Consider the following 19,690-nt stretch of genomic DNA (forward strand, 5'->3'; position numbering starts at 1 on the left):
GGACTCTGAGCCATAAAGCGTCTCAAAGGTCGGAATCAACACCTCGCACTTTATTCTGAAATCATAAATCAATAAAGTTTATAAAGTCTCTCAGTTTATGTCTTTATCACCTTTATTGTTTTATTTTGAAATCCTCTGAAAGGGGGCCTCTGTAGGGTCAGGGGTTATTACTAAATATCACTATTAGTACATTTAGTACAAAGTATTTCTGATGAGTCACCGTGTCTCCATGTGAGGGAACTCTCTATATATTTAACCAGAACACACACACTGGTTACTTTGAGCAACACACACACACACACACACACACACACACACACACACACACACACACACACACACACACACACACACACACACACACACACACACACACACACACACACACACATACACACATATACACACACACACACACACACACACAACAGTACATGTCTGTACTGCTGCCTCTGAGATGTCGCAATGGACCAATCAGAATCCAGTATTCCACTCAGCCAGGTGATACCGTCTGATAAACACCCGAGGAGAGGGAGCCTTTAAAACTAACTGAGAGGGGTGACTGACCTGAGAGACCCTGACCTCTGACCCCTGACCCCACAGAGCTGAGGATCAATAATGTGGGGGGGTAATACATAATACGTTTTATATATTTAATAAATTACTGTATTTATTATCCAGCTGTGATTAACTCCCTGCTTCACAATGCTGCTGTGTGTGTGTGTGTGTGTGTGTGTGTGTGTGTGTGTGTGTGGATCATTAACTGTGTGTGTGTGTGTGTGTGTGTGTGTGTGTGTGTGTGTGTGTGTGTGTGTGTGTGTGTGTGTGTGTGTGTGTGTGTGTGTGTGTGTGTGTGTGTGTGTGTGTGTGTGTGTGTGTGTGTGTGTGTGTGTGTGTGTGTGTGTGTGTGTGTGTGTGTGTGTATCATTAACTGTGTGTGTATCATTAACTGTGTGTGTGTGTGTGTGTGTGTGTGTGTGTGTGTGTGTGTGTGTGTGTGTGTGTGTGTGTGTGTGTGTGTGTGTGTGTGTGTGTGTGTGTGTGTGTGTGTGTGTGTGTGTGTGTGTGTGTGTGTGTGTGTGTGTGTGTGTGTGTGTGTGTGTGTGTGTGTGTGTGTTCAGTAACAGAGGGATGAAAGGCTGTGTGTTTTTAGGCTGTTAATCAGTCTGCAGAGTAATCATTGTCAGCTGACCACACACACACACACACACACACACACACACACACACAGTTAATGATCCACACACACACACACACACACACACACACAGTTAATGATCCACACACACCGTAGGGTCTCAGAGTGTGTGTGTCTCTCTCAGACAGGATCATGGCTCAGCTGGTGGAGTGTGTCCCCAACTTCTCTGAGGGCAGAAACAAAGAGGTACTTTCACTTATATTCATTATATATAAATACTGTGTATATATATATATACACAAATACTGTGTATATATATATTTCATCTTATTATTGCATGATGTTGTTCTCTGCTGTTTCATGCAACATCATGCAGAGAGGTGCAGTACTTTACATCATATTATATATATAAATACTGTGTGTGTATATATATATATATATATATATATATATATATATATATATATATATTATTATGTTATGTATTATTATACATGCATGATGCTGCTCTCTGGTGTTTCATCAGAGACAGACCTCAGCTGCAGGACGTCCTGCTCCTCTCTGTCTGTCCCCAGGTGATTGATCTCTATCTGTCCCCAGGTGATTGATCTCTGTCTGTCCCCAGGTGATTGATCACTCTGTCTGTCTTCAGGTGATTGATCTCTCAGTTTGTCCCCAGGTGATTGATCTCTATCTGTCCTCAGGTGATTGATCACTCTGTCTGTCCTCAGGTGATTGATCTCTATCTGTCCCCAGGTGATTGATCTCACAGTTTGTCCCCAGGTGATTGATCTCTCAGTTTGTCCCCAGGTGATTGATCTCTATCTGTCCCCAGGTGATTGATCTCACAGTTTGTCCCCAGGTGATTGATCTCACAGTTTGTCCCAGGTGATTGATCTCTATCTGTCCCCAGGTGATTGATCTCACTGTCTGTCCCCAGGTGATTGATCTCACAGTTTGTCCCCAGGTGATTGATCTCACAGTTTGTCCCAGGTGATTGATCTCTATCTGTCCCCAGGTGATTGATCTCACTGTCTGTCCCCAGGTGATTGATCTCTATCTGTCCCCAGGTGATTGATCTCACAGTTTGTCCCCAGGTGATTGATCTCTATCTGTCCCCAGGTGATTGATCTCACAGTTTGTCCCCATGTGATTGATGCCATCTCTCTGTCTGTCCCCAGGTGATTGATCTCTATCTGTCCCCAGGTGATTGATCACTCTGTCTGTCCTCAGGTGATTGATCACTATCTGTCTTCAGGTGATTGATCTATATCTGTCCCCAGGTGATTGATCTCTATCTGTCCTCAGGTGATTTATCACTCTGTCTGTCCTCAGGTGATTGATCTCTATCTGTCTTCAGGTGATTGATCTCTATCTGTCCCCAGGTGATTGATCTCTCAGTTTGTCCCCAGGTGATTGATCTCTATCTGTCCCCAGGTGATTGATCTCACAGTTTGTCCCCAGGTGATTGATCTCACAGTTTGTCCCAGGTGATTGATCTCTATCTGTCCCCAGGTAATTGATCTCACAGTTTGTCCCCAGGTGATTGATGCCATCTCTCTGTCTGTCCTCAGGTGATTGATGCCATCTCTCTGTCCATCTCGTCCTCTCCTGGCTGCAGTCTATTGGACGTTGACTCCGGAGCCTCGACTCATCGGAGCGTGTTCACCTTCGTGGGCTCACCTGAGTCCGTGGTGCAGGGCGCGCTGAACGCTGCCAGCACCGCCTTCAAGCTGATTGACATGACCCGACACTCAGGTGAGCAGGAAGTACTGCAGACAGGAAGTACTGCAGACAGGAAGTACTACAGACAGGAAGTACTGCAGACAGGAAGTAGCTCAGGTGTGTTTCTGTACAGGTGAGCACCCCCGCTCCGGAGCTCTGGACGTCTGTCCCTTCGTTCCGGTTCAAAATGTCTCGATGGACGACTGCGTCCGCTGCGCAGAGGCCTTCGGAAAGAAGCTAGCCGAGATGCTACATGTGCCTGGTGAGATGCTAATATTCATAATGCTACGTTAGCATGTGGCTAACAATAATATCCATGAAGCTACGTTAGCATTTGGCTAACAATAATATCCATGAAGCTACGTTAGCATGTGGCTAACAATAATATCCATTAAGCTACGTTAGCATGTGGCTAACAATAATACCCATGAAGCTACGTTAGCATTTGGCTAACAATAATATCCATGAAGCTACGTTAGCATGTGGCTAACAATAATATCCATTAAGCTACGTTAGCATGGGCTAACAATAATATCCATGTAGCTACGTTAGCATGTGGCTAACCCTCTCTGTCTTCAGTGTATTTGTACGGAGAGGCAGCGAGGAAAGAGTCGAGGAGGAATCTTCCGTCGGTCCGAGCAGGAGAATACGAAGCTTTACCTGAGAAGGTGAGACCACTTCCTGTTTGCTCTACTATTACTTATCTAACACAAGGCATTGTGGGAAATGTAGGAGACAAGGAGGGTTGGGGTTTCAAAATAACGTCAATTAAGTGTGCTAACTTTAGGATAGCTCGTTAAAGTTTGTTCAAGATCCATAAAGCTCGTTTAAGCGTGTTAAAGATTAAAGGTTATAATAAGTATTTGTTTCTGTCCTGCAGTTGAAGAGTCCTGATTGGTCGCCTGACTTTGGCCCCGCCCTCTTCGTGCCGTCGTGGGGCGCCACGGTAACCGGCGCTCGGAAGTTCCTGATTGCGTTCAACGTGAATCTGATCGCAACCAAAGAGCAGACGCACCGCATCGCGCTGGACCTCCGAGAGCAGGGCCGCGGCAAGGACCAGGTGCATGCTGGGAGTCTGAGTCCTCTTTAGTAACTGTGATGGTCTCTTAAAGTGGACCTATCATGCTATATTTGAAAAATATATTGTAGGGCCATACCTATACATGCGTTTTAGCCTCATTTCGCTCTATTTGCTGTTTTCCTGCCCTGTTTTCACACGGGCTGATTCTGTGGCCAATGAGCTGCAGCTGACCACGAGGCACGAGCGTCATGTTACCATGCTGTTACCATGCTGTTACCATGCTGTTACCATGCTGTTACCATGCCACGGCAAACCTCTCATTCCCCTGATAGGTGGAGAGTTGCCCATATAGTCGGAGCTCCTCCGTCCTGACGTCAGAACAATTTCAAATCTGTATCAGATCCTTTTTTAGAGATTTGGGTATGGAGGAAAATAGAGAGGTGTTTTCTGACACACCGGGGACACACATTCATGTATAACAGACGTACACAAGTGCATTTTGCATGATAGGTCCCCTTTAAGTTAACGCCCCCATCCCCGAGGACCAGGTGCATGCTGGGAATCTGAGTCCTCTTTAGTAACTGTGATGGTCTCTTAAGTTAACGCCCCCCTCCCAAAGGGCCAGGTGCATGCTGGGAGTCTGAGTCCTCTTTAGTAACTGTGATGGTCTCTTAAGTTAACGCCCCCATCCCCGAGGACCAGGTGCATGCTGGGAATCTGAGTCCTCTTTAGTAACTGTGATGGTCTCTTAAGTTAACGCCCCTCTCCCCAAGGACCAGGTGCATGCTGGGAGTCTGAGTCCTCTTTAGTAACTGTGATGGTCTCTTAAGTTAACGCCCCCTTCCCCAAGGACCAGGTGCATGTGTGACCCACACAAAGTGTAATCACAATTGTATGTGTATAATTAATATGATTTAATATGACCTGTTTAACAATGGACAGCAGGGGGCAGTAGATGGCAGGGTATCACTGCCGCAAAGGGGTTGGTTATTATTTACGCGTCTGCCGTAAAATGTCTGACGCGATGACGGAGCTGTCGTTAGCTTGTCATTCTGGCAAGACCCGCCAAACGAGCAGTAAAAGGCATTCTCTGCTCATCATTTCTCCTGTTCTACAGGTCAGTAATGTGTACAGATTGTCACAAATGTTATAAATCGCAATGTCTTAAGTTTGAAGTGATGTTTAGATGTTGTTTATTATGTTTCATGCCGCGTAGAAGACCACCTCGTGGTGTCTGTGTGTGTATGTGTAATGGCGGTCGCTATTTAGATGTAAGACCACCTCGTGGTGGCTGTGTGTATGTATAATGGCGGTTGCTATTTAGATGTAGTAGACTCACGCTCCCTGATGAAAGTGAATGCAAGTTAATTGTTTATAGCTCCTGTGCACTTTATTAGCTACCTATTTTCAGTGTTTATATTCCAAATGACAAGGTGTGTTCTGTATTATCGATAGCCTATGTGCAGTCGTTCTTTAATTATTGTAAATGCTTGTTAGATGCTAATGCTAGCACATTTTAGACTAATGCTAATAGTTATCCTGAAAAGGTACTTAACAGTACATTCTTATTTTTAGTCATGAAGTTAATGACATTTGGTTATAGACAAATGTGTTTATTTTGAATACTTCAAGCATGTTAAAAGTATATTTTGAAGACATGAACATATAAACATGTGTTTATATTGAGAGTAGGAAAAGGGCAAGAACAATTGTGTTTTGTTTTGTGCCAATTGTGAATAAATTCTGGCAAGACCCGCCAAACGAGCAGCAAAAGGCATTCTCTGCTCATAATTTCTCCTGTTCTACAGGAATATAATCTGTCATCGCGCCCTGCATAGCGGGGCCTGCTACAGATTATTGGGGGCTCGATCAGCATCGTTTGAGACGACCATATGCTGATCCAGAGATATTGGACCTAAGGACCGGACTGACGACGTGTTGCCGGAGTGAAGGTGCTTCCAGTTAGCGACTCAAGAGGTAGAGAGACCAGGTTAAAGGGGATCTACGCCTAGGAGTGCAGAACTGTTTGCCACAGTTGCCCACAACACACAGGATGGCTGACAACGAGAGGAAGAGACTAAGCTGGTCCATCAAGAAAAGACTTCAACAGTTAACAGCAGATGAAGCGTATGAAGTTGCCACACACCTCGATCCAGTGGAAGGACTTGACTCATCAGAGCTAAACAGGGACGACGAGGAGGGCTGTGTTAAGTATATTGCTGCGAATATGAACAGTGTGACTCTACTAAACCTAGAAGATGAGGGAATGTCAATGTTGTTGTGTCTACAAGATACTGTTGATTTGATTATTGCAAACCGTAGCAGGGGTACAGTGTGTTCCAAAGAGGGTGAAATTGATACTTCTGTTAAGTCACCTCTGATGTTATCTGCTGCTGTTAACGCTAACCAACCACTTGAGCCATTAGACAATCCAACTGAGACTGGCATTCATGACACGGACATACAGAAACTGTTAAGGGGCTTAAAGGAGGTGCAAAACAAACTTCAACACGGTGTCACCACACCTAGTTCAGATACACCGCAACCTCACTCTAGCCAACCCAGTGAGCAGCATACACCTAACTCACCACATACATCTACAGAAGGACTCTCTAATACCACCCGAGAGAGCATGATTTCCCTTAAAGATCTTTCACTTCTGCATAGGAGGGAGTTTAAGATTCATGGAGGGCAGATAACTGACACTTCATCAGACATTAGCTTTAACAGCTTATGTAAACAGATTGAGGAAGGCTGCAGAGAGCAACACACTGACGACGAGATCATTAGAGGGGTGTTACGCATAATAAAGGGTGGAAACTTTAAAGACATGCTGACAAACAAGGAAGATCTTACAGTCACGGAGCTGAAGAGTTTCCTGCAGTCCCACCTTGGCGAGAAGAGCAGCATAGAGCTCTTCCAGGAATTGATGTGTGCTAGACAGCATGAAAATGAAGCTCCACAGCAATTCCTATACCGCATGATAGGACTGAAACAAAAAATAATGTTCACCTCCAGGCAGGCAAATGCACTTATTAAGTATGATGCGTCTACACTGCAGGGTGTGTTTTTGAATGCAGTCTATCAAGGCATGGGAGAGAGACATGAGGATGTCAGACGGGAGCTGAAACCACTGCCTCTGTTAAGGCAGGTTATCAAGACTACAATGGAAGAAAGTGAAAGAAAGCGCAGACTGGGACGCAGTTCCAACCGCAAGTTGACTCAAGCACACAGCATACTCGCTGAACCTGAAGAAATACTCAGCAGTGTGGGAGAGACTCAAATCAAAAGTAAGGATAATGTCATCCAGAGATTGAGTGCTCAGGTTGAGGCTTTAACACAGGCAATGGAAACACTGAAACAGCTATCAACAACGACCCAGGTGCCTGAGGGGCTACATCAAACCACTCACCAGTGTTGCTCTGACAAAACCAGACCAGAGAAGAAGACCAGGAGACCGTATGGGTGCCCACAATGCCTAGCTCAGGCTCAACCAAACTGTAGCCACTGCTTTTTCTGTGGGGAGGAGGGTCATCGTGCTATAGGCTGCTTGAAAAGACAGAAGCAGGCGGGAAACGGGCGCCGGTCAGGGCAACGGGACGACCACTGACCGACCCAAAGGACAAGTCTCACCCCCAGGAGGTTACAGCAGCAAGACAAAGCACTGGTCGTACACCTATCAACACGCAGAAAAATAACGAACAACACCCAATCAAAAAGATAGCTCCGCTAATTGGCCGAAAGTCGCTATTGAGCGGTAGCATGAACGGTTACCCCATAACCGCTCTTTTAGACTCTGGGGCCAATGTGAGCATAATAGACAGTGCTTGGAAAGACAGATACTTACCTGGACAAGATATTAGACCCCTCAGTGAACTCATGGAGGATGATCTCTACGTGACGGCTGTCACAGGAGATGCAGTACCTTATGAAGGATGGATTGAAGTGGTAGTAAACCTGCAGGGAAACGATGATCCAGACTTATCTATTCGAGTGCCTTTCCTAGTGAGTCGAATAAAAATAGACAGACCAATAGTTGGTTTTAATGTCATCCAGGAACTCTTTAGGAGTCATGAAAGTAGACCCAAAGTGATATCTATCCTTGTCAACTTGCTTACTGGTGCTTTGGAGACTGACAGTGCTATGGCAGAAGCTATGGTGAGTTTCATAAAGACTGAGCAAAAACAGGAACAACAGAGTGCTGCAGTAAAGATAGGCAGGAAAGAAGTCACTATTTATCCTGGCCAGGTAGCTTATATTAAGTGCAGGGTACCAGTAGATATTAGTGAATCCGACTCACTTGTGCTTTTCGAACCCAATCTAGAAGCTACACCACTGGCACAGCTGAGTGTTGGAGAAGGACTAATGGCGATCCAACAGACAGAGAGACCTTTCGTAAAGGTGCCTGTGTCAAACCATTCCAGAAGTGCTGTGACTCTGCCCAGCTGTACTGTTCTAGGCAACATCGAAACCATTGATAGAGTGATAGAGACAGACAACCCAAGCAGCAAGGACAATCAAGCCCAGGCAAATATAGCCAGTTCTTCCACATCACCACACTCTAACAGTGACAAACCCACTTCTGCACTGTGGCACCCACCTGTGGATGTCAGCCACCTGAGTGATGAGCAACAGATGAAGGTGGAACAGATGTTACACGAGGAATCGGCAGCCTTTGCTAAAGATGATGGGGACATAAGTTGCATTCCCAGCCTGCAAATGTCCATCAACTTAAAGGACAACATCCCAGTTCAGCGCACATACAGTGCAGTGCCCAAGCCCCTTTATAAAGAGGTTAAAGAGTACATCCAAGACCTGCTTGTAAAAGGGTGGATAGTTAAGTCCAAATCTCCGTACTCAGCTCCTGTAGTCTGCGTCAGGAAAAAGGATGGGTCCCTAAGATTATGCATCGATTATAGAATGTTAAACCAGAAAACAGTACCAGACCGTCACCCATTGCCTCGTATCCAGGAACTAATCGACACCCTAAAAGGCCAAAGCTGGTTCAGCATTTTAGACCAAGGCAAGGCCTACCACCAGGGCTACATTGCTGAAGGATCCAGACACATGACGGCGTTCATCACCCCTTGGGGGCTGTATGAGTGGGTGAGGATACCTTTTGGACTCTCCAACGCCCCTGCTGCTTTTCAGCGCAGCATGGAGGAAATGTTGGACTCTCTGCGTGACAACTGCTGTATCCCTTACCTCGATGACATCCTCTGCTACTCCGACTCCTTCACTAGCCATGTTGAGGGAGTACGTCAAGTCCTGAGAGCCTTGCAGTCCCATGGTGTCAAGCTTAGACCAACAAAGTGTGAGCTGTTTCAGAAAGAGGTCAGGTATGTTGGGAGGCTGGTCTCTGCAGACGGTGTCAGGATTGACCCAAAAGACATTGATGCCATCATGTCCCTGAAAGAGAAGAGGCCAAGCACAGTTGGAGAAGTGCGGAAGTTACTGGGTTTCTTAAGCTACTATAGAGCCTATATTCAAAACTTCTCAAGCATTGCCAAACCAGTTTATGATCTGTTAAAAATTAAAGGAAGCTCTACCGTGACCCAGGGGAAACATAAGGTTGGAAAAGGAGCTCAGCTGCCCTCAAGGACACTTGTCCTGTGGACTGATGATCACCAAAGGATCCTTGAACAGCTGATTGACACACTTTCACACCCACCTGTGTTGGCCTATCCGGATTTCGAACTGCCATTTGTGCTTCACACTGACGCCTCTCAGCAGGGACTCGGCGCTGTGTTGTATCAACGACAGGATGGACAATTGAGAGTCAATGGCCTATGGTTCAAGAACTCTGTCTCCCGCTGAGAAGAATTACAACATGCACTCAGGGAAACTCGAGTTTCTTGCTCTTAAGTGGGACGATATGTGTGAAATTTAGGGATTACCTGTTCTATGCACCCCATTTCACAGTATACACAGACAATAATCCCCTCACATACATGATGAGTACTGCCAAGCTGAATGCTGTGGGCCACCGATGGGTAGGTGAGCTAGCAGACTTTAGGTTTGATGTCAAATACAGGCCAGGAAGAGTGAACATAGACGCAGACACGCTCTCTCGTCTCCCTCTTGACATTGACACCTACGTCAGAGAGTGTACTGAAGAACTCACAAGAGAAACCATCCAAACCACATGGGATGGCTGTGAGTCTGCAAAGAGGCAGGATGTTGCTTATGTTGCTGCATTGGACCTAGCTTCATGCTCAGAGTCACCTGTGAATGTGTCACCCCTTACCATTGACCACAGTGAGCTAGTCAATGCCCAAAGGGAGGACCATGCAATCGGTGAGCTTATCAAACTTAAAGAGGCAAAGGCAGTATTGACCAATGAGGACAGGAAGAGAGCCAGTGGTACGCTCAGAAAGCTCATGCACAAGTGGGGAAAACTGCACATGGAAAATCAACTGTTGTACCGGACAGCCAGTCAGCGGCAGCAGCTCGTCTTACCATCACGATACCACCCCCTGGTACTAAAGCATCTCCATGACGACATGGGACATGTTGGGGCTGAGAGGGTCATCCACCTGGCTCGAGACCGTTTCTACTGGCCTTTCATGAAAAAGGACATTGAAACCTATGTAACCAGAAAGTGCCCCTGTATCAAACAAAAGAAACCTGTGACACACGTCAGAGCACCAATGGGCAGCATCACTTCATCTGCACCACTTGAGCTTGTGTCTATAGACTATATGTACCTGGAAACTAGCAAAGGGGGCTACGAGTACATTTTAGTAGTTATTGACCATTTTACCAGATTTGCTCAAGTCTACGCAACAAAAAATAAATCTGGCAGAACAGCTGCTGAAAAAATCTATAATGACTTCATTCCAAGATTCGGCTACCCGGCCAGGTTGCACCACGACCAAGGCAGAGAGTTCGAAAATGACCTGTTCAAGACCCTGAGGCATCTGGCTGGAGTTGCTCATTCGAGGACAACCCCATACCACCCCCAAGGAAACCCAGCTGAGAGGTTCAATAGAACACTGCTCCAAATGTTGAGGACCCTGGGAGAAACAGAAAAGAGCAACTGGAAAGACCACTTACCCCTGGTTGTGCATGCATACAACTGCACCAGGCATGAGGCAACAGGCTTCTCACCCCACTACCTCATGTTTGGACGGCACCCGTGTCTCCCAGTAGATTTAATGTTTGGTCTGTCAGCCAAAGGTCAGACTGAAACAACACAGGGCTATGCTAAGAAATGAGCTCTGAGAATGAAAGAGGCTTACCGGATTGCATCTGAAAACAGTCAACACTCCAGTGCAAGAAACAAGAAGTACTACGACTGTCACATCAAGGGAGTTGTGCTCCAACCGGGTGATAGAGTCCTAGTCCGCAACATGAGTGAGAGAGGTGGACCTGGAAAATTGAGGTCCTACTGGGAACAAACTGTGTATGTCGTCAACGAACAAGTTGGTGACATTCCTGTGTACAAAGTGTGCTCTGAGACAGGTGGTCATAAGATCCGTACCCTCCATCGAAATCTCCTACACGTTGTCAATGACCTACCTGTAAACTTGCCTGAACCAACAGGAAATCTGCTACCACCTAGAGGGAAGAGCAAGAGTCATCATGTTGAGAAACAACGACAGAGAGAGACATCACAAAGCAGTGACTCAGAAAACTCTGACCTAGAGTACGATACTGGCTAAGAGTACCCCCACAAGCTGGACTTCACTCACAGAATGTTGAACCTAGCTCTGGATCTCAGCAAAACACAGACGGTCTGAAAAGGGTACCTGAACCACATAGATATAGAGTGCCATTGAGATATCATACACCAGAACAACATCGAGTTGTTACACCTGAGAGAGAAACCAGACAAGAACCACCAGAAGAACGGACTGATGAGGAAGACCTGCCTGTGGATTCTGAAGCACCGGAAGAGCATGAGGATGTACAAGTACCCTATGGCTATGACCGACCTGTGACACCTCAGGATGAGCCAGTGAGGAAATCCACACGGGACAGGAGACCTCCTCAAACGCTGACATATGACTCCCTTGGTCAGCCATCCTCCAGATCATGTGGGCCTACAGACCCAGTGGGACTATATACTGTACAAGCCCTGCCATTCTGGGGAATGCAGCCCCTTCCTATGCCACATTACACTACACACCAGACACTGCCTTACACTACACACCAGACACTGCCTTACACTGTAATGCTGCCATACATACATGCATATTGAGAAGGAAAGATTGTTACACCCACTCTCATACATATTTTATTCACCTGTACATTTAAAGAAGTGCCCTTGTGAGAGTGTGTATAAGTGTTTTAAGTTCAAAGAGAAGGGGCACAAGTTAAGAGGTTGATGGTTAATGTCGGGAGCCATTTTTCTTTGTCGGGGAGTGTGTGACCCACACAAAGTGTAATCACAATTGTATGTTTATATTTAATATGATTTTATATGACCTGTTTAACAATGGACAACAGGGGGCAGTAGATGGCAGGGTATCACTGCCGCAAAGGGGTTGGTTATTATTTACGCGTCTGCCGTAAAATGTCTGTGTGTTCTGTATTATCGATAGCCTATGTGCAGTCGTTCTTTAATTATTGTAAATGCTTGTTAGATGCTAATGCTAGCACATTTTAGACTAATGCTAATAGTTATCCTGAAAAGGTACTTAACAGTACATTCTTATTTTTAGTCATGAAGTTAATGACATTTGGTTATAGACAAATGTGTTTATTTTGAATACTTCAAGCATGTTAAAAGTATATTTTGAAGACATGAACATATAAACATGTGTTTATATTGAGAGTAGGAAAAGGGCAAGAACAATTGTGTTTTGTTTTGTGCCAATTGTGAATAAATTCTGGCAAGACCCGCCAAACGAGCAGCAAAAGGCATTCTCTGCTCATAATTTCTCCTGTTCTACAGGAACATAATCTGTCATCGCGCCCTGCATAGTGGGGCCTGCTACACATGCTGGGAGTCTGAGTCCTCTTTAGTAACTGTGATGGTCTCTTAAGTTAACGCCCCCCTCCCCAAGGACCAGGTGCATGCTGGGAGTCTGAGTCCTCTTTAGTAACTGTGATGGTCTCTTAAGTTAACGCCCCCCTCCCCAAGGACCAGGTGCATGCTGGGAGTCTGAGTCCTCTTTAGTAACTGTGATGGTCTCTTAAGTTAACGCCCCCCTCCCCAAGGACCAGGTGCATGCTGGGAGTCTGAGTCCTCTTTAGTAACTGTGATGGTCTCTTAAGTTAACGCCCCCCTCCCCAAGGACCAGGTGCATGCTGGGAGTCTGAGTCCTCTTTAGTAACTGTGATGGTCTCTTAAGTTAACGCCCCCCTCCCCAAGGACCAGGTGCATGCTGGGAGTCTGAGTTCTCTTTAGTAGTTTTATCTCCTACTCTGATGGTCTCTTAAATTAACACTGTTATATAATATATAACCTGTTATCTATAATCTATAATCTATAATCTATAATCTATAATCTCCAGCCGGGTCTCCTGCAGCACCTCCAGGCTCTCGGATGGTTCCTGGAGGAGCAGAATCTGGCTCAGGTGAGCACCAACCTGCTGGACTTTGAGAGGACGGCGCTGCACACGGTCTACCTGGAGGTCTGCAGGGAGGCCCAGGTGAGTCACTGTGTGTACACATATATACATATATACATATATATCTACCTGGAGGTCTGCAGGGAGGCCCAGGTGAGTCACTGTGTATACACATATATACATATATACATATATATCTACCTGGAGGTCTGCAGGGAGGCCCAGGTGAGTCACTGTGTGTACACATATATACATATATATCTACCTGGAGGTCTGCAGGGAGGCCCAGGTGAGTCACTGTGTATACACATATATACATATACACATATACATCTACCTGGAGGTCTGCAGGGAGGCCCAGGTGAGTCACTGTGTGTACACATATATACATATATACATATACATCTACCTGGAGGTCTGCAGGGAGGCCCAGGTGAGTCACTGTGTGTACACATATATACATATATATCTACCTGGAGGTCTGCAGGGAGGCCCAGGTGAGTCACTGTGTATACACATATATACATATACACATATACATCTACCTGGAGGTCTGCAGGGAGGCCCAGGTGAGTCACTGTGTATACACATATATACATATATACATATACATCTACCTGGAGGTCTGCAGGGGAGGCCCAGGTGAGTCACTGTGTGTACACATATATACATATACATCTACCTGGAGGTCTGCAGGGAGGCCCAGGTGAGTCATGTGTATACACATATATACATATAACATATACATCTACCTGGAGGTCTGCAGGGAGGCCCAGGTGAGTCACTGTGGTACACATCTATACATATATATCTACCTGGAGGTCTGCAGGGAGGCCCAGGTGAGTCACTGTGTATACACATATATACATATACACATATACATCTACCTGGAGGTCTGCAGGGAGGCCCAGGTGAGTCACGGTGTGTACACATATATACATATATACATATATATCTACCTGGAGGTCTGCACGGAGGCCCAGGTGAGTCACTGTGTATACACATATATACATATACACATATACATCTACCTGGAGGTCTGCAGGGAGGCCCAGGTGAGTCACTGTGTATACACATATATACATATATACATATACATCTACCTGGAGGTCTGCAGGGAGGCCCAGGTGAGTCACTGTGTGTACACATATATACATATATACATATACATCTACCTGGAGGTCTGCAGGGAGGCCCAGGTGAGTCACTGTGTGTACACATATATACATATATATCTACCTGGAGGTCTGCAGGGAGGCCCAGGTGAGTCACTGTGTATACACATATATACATATATACATATACATCTACCTGGAGGTCTGCAGGGAGGCCCAGGTGAGTCACTGTGTATACACATATATACATATATACATATATATCTACCTGGAGGTCTGCAGGGAGGCCCAGGTGAGTCACTGTGTGTACACATATATACATATATACATATATATCTACCTGGAGGTCTGCAGGGAGGCCCAGGTGAGTCACTGTGTGTACACATATATACATATATACATATATATCTACCTGGAGGTCTGCAGGGAGGCCCAGGTGAGTCACTGTGTGTACACATATATATCTACCTGGAGGTCTGCAGGGAGGCCCAGGTGAGTCACTGTGTGTATACATATATACATATATACATATACATCTACCTGGAGGTCTGCAGGGAGGCCCAGGTGAGTCACTGTGTATACACATATATACATATACACATATACATCTACCTGGAGGTCTGCAGGGAGGCCCAGGTGAGTCACTGTGTGTACACATATATACATATATACATATATATCTACCTGGAGGTCTGCAGGGAGGCCCAGGTGAGTCACTGTGTATACACATATATACATATATACATATATATCTACCTGGAGGTCTGCAGGGAGGCCCAGGTGAGTCACTGTGTATACACATATATACATATATACATATATATCTACCTGGAGGTCTGCAGGGAGGCCCAGGTGAGTCACTGTGTGTACACATATATACATATATACATATATATCTACCTGGAGGTCTGCAGGGAGGCCCAGGTGAGTCACTGTGTATACACATATATACATATACACATATACATCTACCTGGAGGTCTGCAGGGAGGCCCAGGTGAGTCACTGTGTATACACATATATACATATATACATATATATCTACCTGGAGGTCTGCAGGGAGGCCCAGGTGAGTCACTGTGTATACACATATATACATATACACATATACATCTACCTGGAGGTCTGCAGGGAGGCCCAGGTGAGTCACTGTGTGTACACATATATACATATATACATATACATCTACCTGGAGGTCTGCAGGGAGGCCCAGGTGAGAGGGGCTCTGTCACTGTATATATATATATATATATATATTAGGGCTGTCAGTCGATTAAAATAGTTAATCGCGATTAATCGCAAATTAATCGCACATTTTTTATCTGTTCTAAATGTACCTTAGAGGGGATATTTTTCAAGTTTTTAATAATCTTATCAACATATGAGTGGACAACTATGCTTTATTATGTTGTTTATTATCATTTGAACAATGACAAATATTCTCATGAATATTAAACACAAACAACCTGAACATTACAAATATTCGCCTCAATTCAACCTGGAACCTCTCTCATACTGTGTGTGTGTGTGGTGTGTGTGTGTCTGTGTGTGTGTGTGTGTGTGTGTGTGTGTGTGTGTGTGTGTGTGTGTGTGTGTGTGTGTGTGTGTGTGTGTGTGTGTGTGTGTGTGTGTGTGTGTGTGTGTGTGTGTGTGTGTGTGTGTGTGTGTGTGTGTGTGTGTGAATGTGAATGTGGAGGATCGTTGGAGCTATGTGCAGCTCAAGGCATATATGCCTGTGTGTATGAGCTGTGCTGCGGCACTATCCGTGCTGAGTGTGCTGTCTGGCTACCTGCATCAAGTCAAGTGCTCGGCGCAGTTGTCGGCGAAATGTCGCTCCTCTGTTTTCATTGAAACAGCTCCTTATATCCGTTAGCTCAGCTAGCTAGCACCAGATGCTAACAACAACACGTAAGGTGTGCTTCGCTCGCGCCACACATACACACACCCTCCCGGTCCTCCCGATGGCCAGTCCGGGCCTGCCGGTGAGCGTGGAAGTGTGGTCTGCCACAAGCGGGCGGCAGGAGCGGGGCTGTCAGCATCAGCTTGTAGATGGTGTTTTAAACTCGATGCGCTCTGAAACTACGGGGCGGCCGAGGACAAAAAATACAGATGCGTTAATCGCGTTAAAATAATTAGTGGCGTTAATTTTTTTTTGCGTTAACGCGTTATTAACGAGTTAACTTGACAGCCCTAATATATATATATATTTATATAAAGATATGAATGTGGGTCTGCAGGAGCTGAAGCTGCCGGTGGTGGGCTCCCAGCTGGTGGGGCTGGTCCCCCTCAGAGCCATAATGGCCGCCGCTGACTTCTTCATCAACAGAGACGGACTCTTCATCGTGGAGGAGGAGCACAAAGTCCGCCTGGTCAGTCGTTATCACTATATTACTTTATATTACTTTATATTATTTTATTCATATTAATCGTATTTATTTATTTATTAATATTTATGTTATATTATATTTGTGTGTCAGGTGATCAGTAAACTCGGCCTGGACTCTCTCGCTCCTTTCAACCCCAAGGAGAGAATCATAGAGTGAGTATTTGTACACAGTACAGTATATTATACGTATATTATACAGTATACAGAGTGGACCTGATGTGTTTACCTGTGCAGGTACATGGTGGGGGGGGGGGACAGCCCTCTGGTCTCTCTCTCTCTGAGGAACTTCGTTCAGAGCGTCGCCTCCAGAACTCCGGCTCCTGGGGGGGGGTCAGTATCCGCTGCCATCGCTGCCATGGTAACTTATACATACATATATATATATATAAATAAATACATGAATGCTCAGAGTGTAGTATATAAATACATGAATGCTCAGAGTGTAGTATATAAATACATGAATGCTCAGAGTGTAGTATATAAATACATGAATGCTCAGAGTGTAGTATATAAATACATGAATGCTCAGAGTGTAGTATATAAATACATGAATGCTCAGAGTGTAGTATATAAGTACTCAGAGTGTGGTTCCCCCCCCGGCCTCAGGGGGCGGCGCTGGCCTGCATGATGGGTCAGATGTCGTACGGGAAGCGTCAGTTCGAGAGTCTGGACGGCGTCATGCGGCAACTCATTCCCCCATTTCATAGCGCCGCCGCCGAGCTGCTAACGATGGTCGACCGTGACGCCTCGGCCTTCAGCAGCTACATGGTGAGAAACATCGTAACTCTACGATGTTTTTATTATACTAATAACATGCCTTCAGCAGCTACATGGTGAGAAACATGGCAACCCTACGATGTTTTTATTATACTAATAACACGCCTTCAGCAGCTACATGGTGAGAAACATCGTAACTCTACGATGTTTTTATTATACTAATAACATGCCTTCAGCAGCTACATGGTGAGAAACATCGCAACTCTACGATATTATTGTATTAAATATTACAATATTATTTGTACGACTTAACTGTTAACTGTACGACTTCCTGTATATTCTGTGTCCACCAGGCGGCGCTGAAGATGCCGAAGAACTCCGAAGAGGAAAAACAAAAGTGACGTTTTTTATATTTACAGCTTTTAACATCAATAGACAGTTTAGAAAAACCCTGTTATATTATATATAATCTATACTCTGTACTTTATAACCTGTTATATATATTATATATAATCTATACTCTGTACTTTATAACCTGTTATATATATTATATATAATCTATACTCTGTACTTTATAACCTGTTATATATATTATATATATCTATACTCTGTACTTTATAACCTGTTATATATATTATATATAATCTATACTCTGTACTTTATAACCTGTTATATATATTATATATAATCTATGTTATATATAATGTTATATATAACCTGTAGGAGGCAGGCGCTCAGCGTGCCCTTAGCGCTGGCTGACAGGATCAAGCTGTTATATATGATGATATATGTTATATATAATGTTATATATGTTATATATAGGAGGGACGCCTCTCTTCAGGACGGCCTGCGGCAGGCGCTCAGCGTGCCCTTAGCGCTGGCTGACAGGATCAACTTGCTCTGGGCTCCTCTGAAGGAAATGGTCGTCCACGGAAACATCGCCTGCAAGTCCGACGCTCAGGTGAGAAAACATCGATGATGACCCAACTCTCCACAGGAAACTATAGCTATCAGATAATGAGTGTTTTCAAGGCCAGCAGATTCCAAAGGAATACTTTATTTCAAAGTAAAACATTTCATCTGAAGTTGATATAAATTAATTAAAGCTTTATTGTGAAATGTGCAGGTGGCAGCGAAGGCCTTAGAGACGGCGGTGTTTGGAGCGTATTACAACGTGATGATCAACCTGCGAGACGTCAGCGACCCGGACTTCAAGAGCGCCGTGAGTGCCCCCCCACTCTTTAAATACAGGTCATTCAATAGACCTGTTTAAATACGGGTCATTAAAATGATCTGTTTAAATAAAGTTGATTGAAACTCTCTCCAGACGGAGAGGCGCGCCGCGGCGATGCTAACGGAAGCTACAGAAAGCGCCGCCGCCGTGCTGCTCGTTGCCGAGGACAGGAAGTGATGTCACTTCACTCTTCCTCCTCACCTGAGAGCGAGGGGCCGTCACTCTTTTATCTAAATAATGAAATGAATCAGAGAACGTTTCATAATAATAAAAAGTTATAAATCATTATATTTTGTGTCTAAATATTTTGCTCCTGAGCCTCAAATAAAACTTTATTGTGAAAGGGTTTCAAACACAGCAGGAAGTCCAGCTGCTCCATTTCCTGTCCGAGTGAGACTCCATCTTTGTAGTTTGTTGTTATATTTTATTTATGGTTATTATAATTCGTGTTGTTTTCAAAACTCAAACAGAAAAAATGTGTATATTATTATTTAGTTTCAACAGCTATAGAAGAGCTAATTAAGATGAAATACTTTATTCTAATGAACAAACTAATGATTTAAGAACTGCTTCTTTACGATTACAGCTATTGTTTTAAACAGCTGAGAAATCAAATAAATCCGTTATTGAATTCATGTGTGCTTTTATTTGGAAAGTTCTTTAGCCAGGTTCCAGTATAGAGAGGCGAGGTCCCTCCCTTTCCGGGGGTCCTCCATGGGACCTTATTTTGGAAAAGTATGCATTGAAGTCAATGGAGAGAGAAAGATTATCTTTGGATCCCGTTTGAATTGAGTCATGAATTACACATATGATGTTTGACAATTTAAAAGATTATTT

General features: G+C 44.7%; 1 protein-coding gene across 1 annotated transcript; it reads left to right on the forward strand.

The window, feature by feature from the left end:
- Positions 1-1,315: 1,315 nt before the first annotated feature.
- Positions 1,316-19,141, forward strand: ftcd (formimidoyltransferase cyclodeaminase). Its single transcript, XM_034113511.1, has 14 exons — positions 1,316-1,384; positions 2,713-2,896; positions 2,997-3,125; positions 3,443-3,531; positions 3,744-3,923; positions 13,346-13,483; positions 16,754-16,885; positions 16,994-17,055; positions 17,137-17,260; positions 17,509-17,670; positions 17,973-18,016; positions 18,442-18,580; positions 18,746-18,841; positions 18,947-19,141. Exons 1-14 carry the CDS (start codon positions 1,331-1,333, stop codon positions 19,028-19,030), a joined length of 1,617 nt encoding a protein of 538 aa, XP_033969402.1. The 5' UTR covers positions 1,316-1,330; the 3' UTR covers positions 19,031-19,141.
- Positions 19,142-19,690: the final 549 nt, after the last annotated feature.

The sequence above is a fragment of the Trematomus bernacchii genome, unplaced genomic scaffold (genome assembly GCF_902827165.1).
Source record: "Trematomus bernacchii unplaced genomic scaffold, fTreBer1.1, whole genome shotgun sequence".
Classification (NCBI taxonomy): domain Eukaryota; kingdom Metazoa; phylum Chordata; class Actinopteri; order Perciformes; family Nototheniidae; genus Trematomus; species Trematomus bernacchii.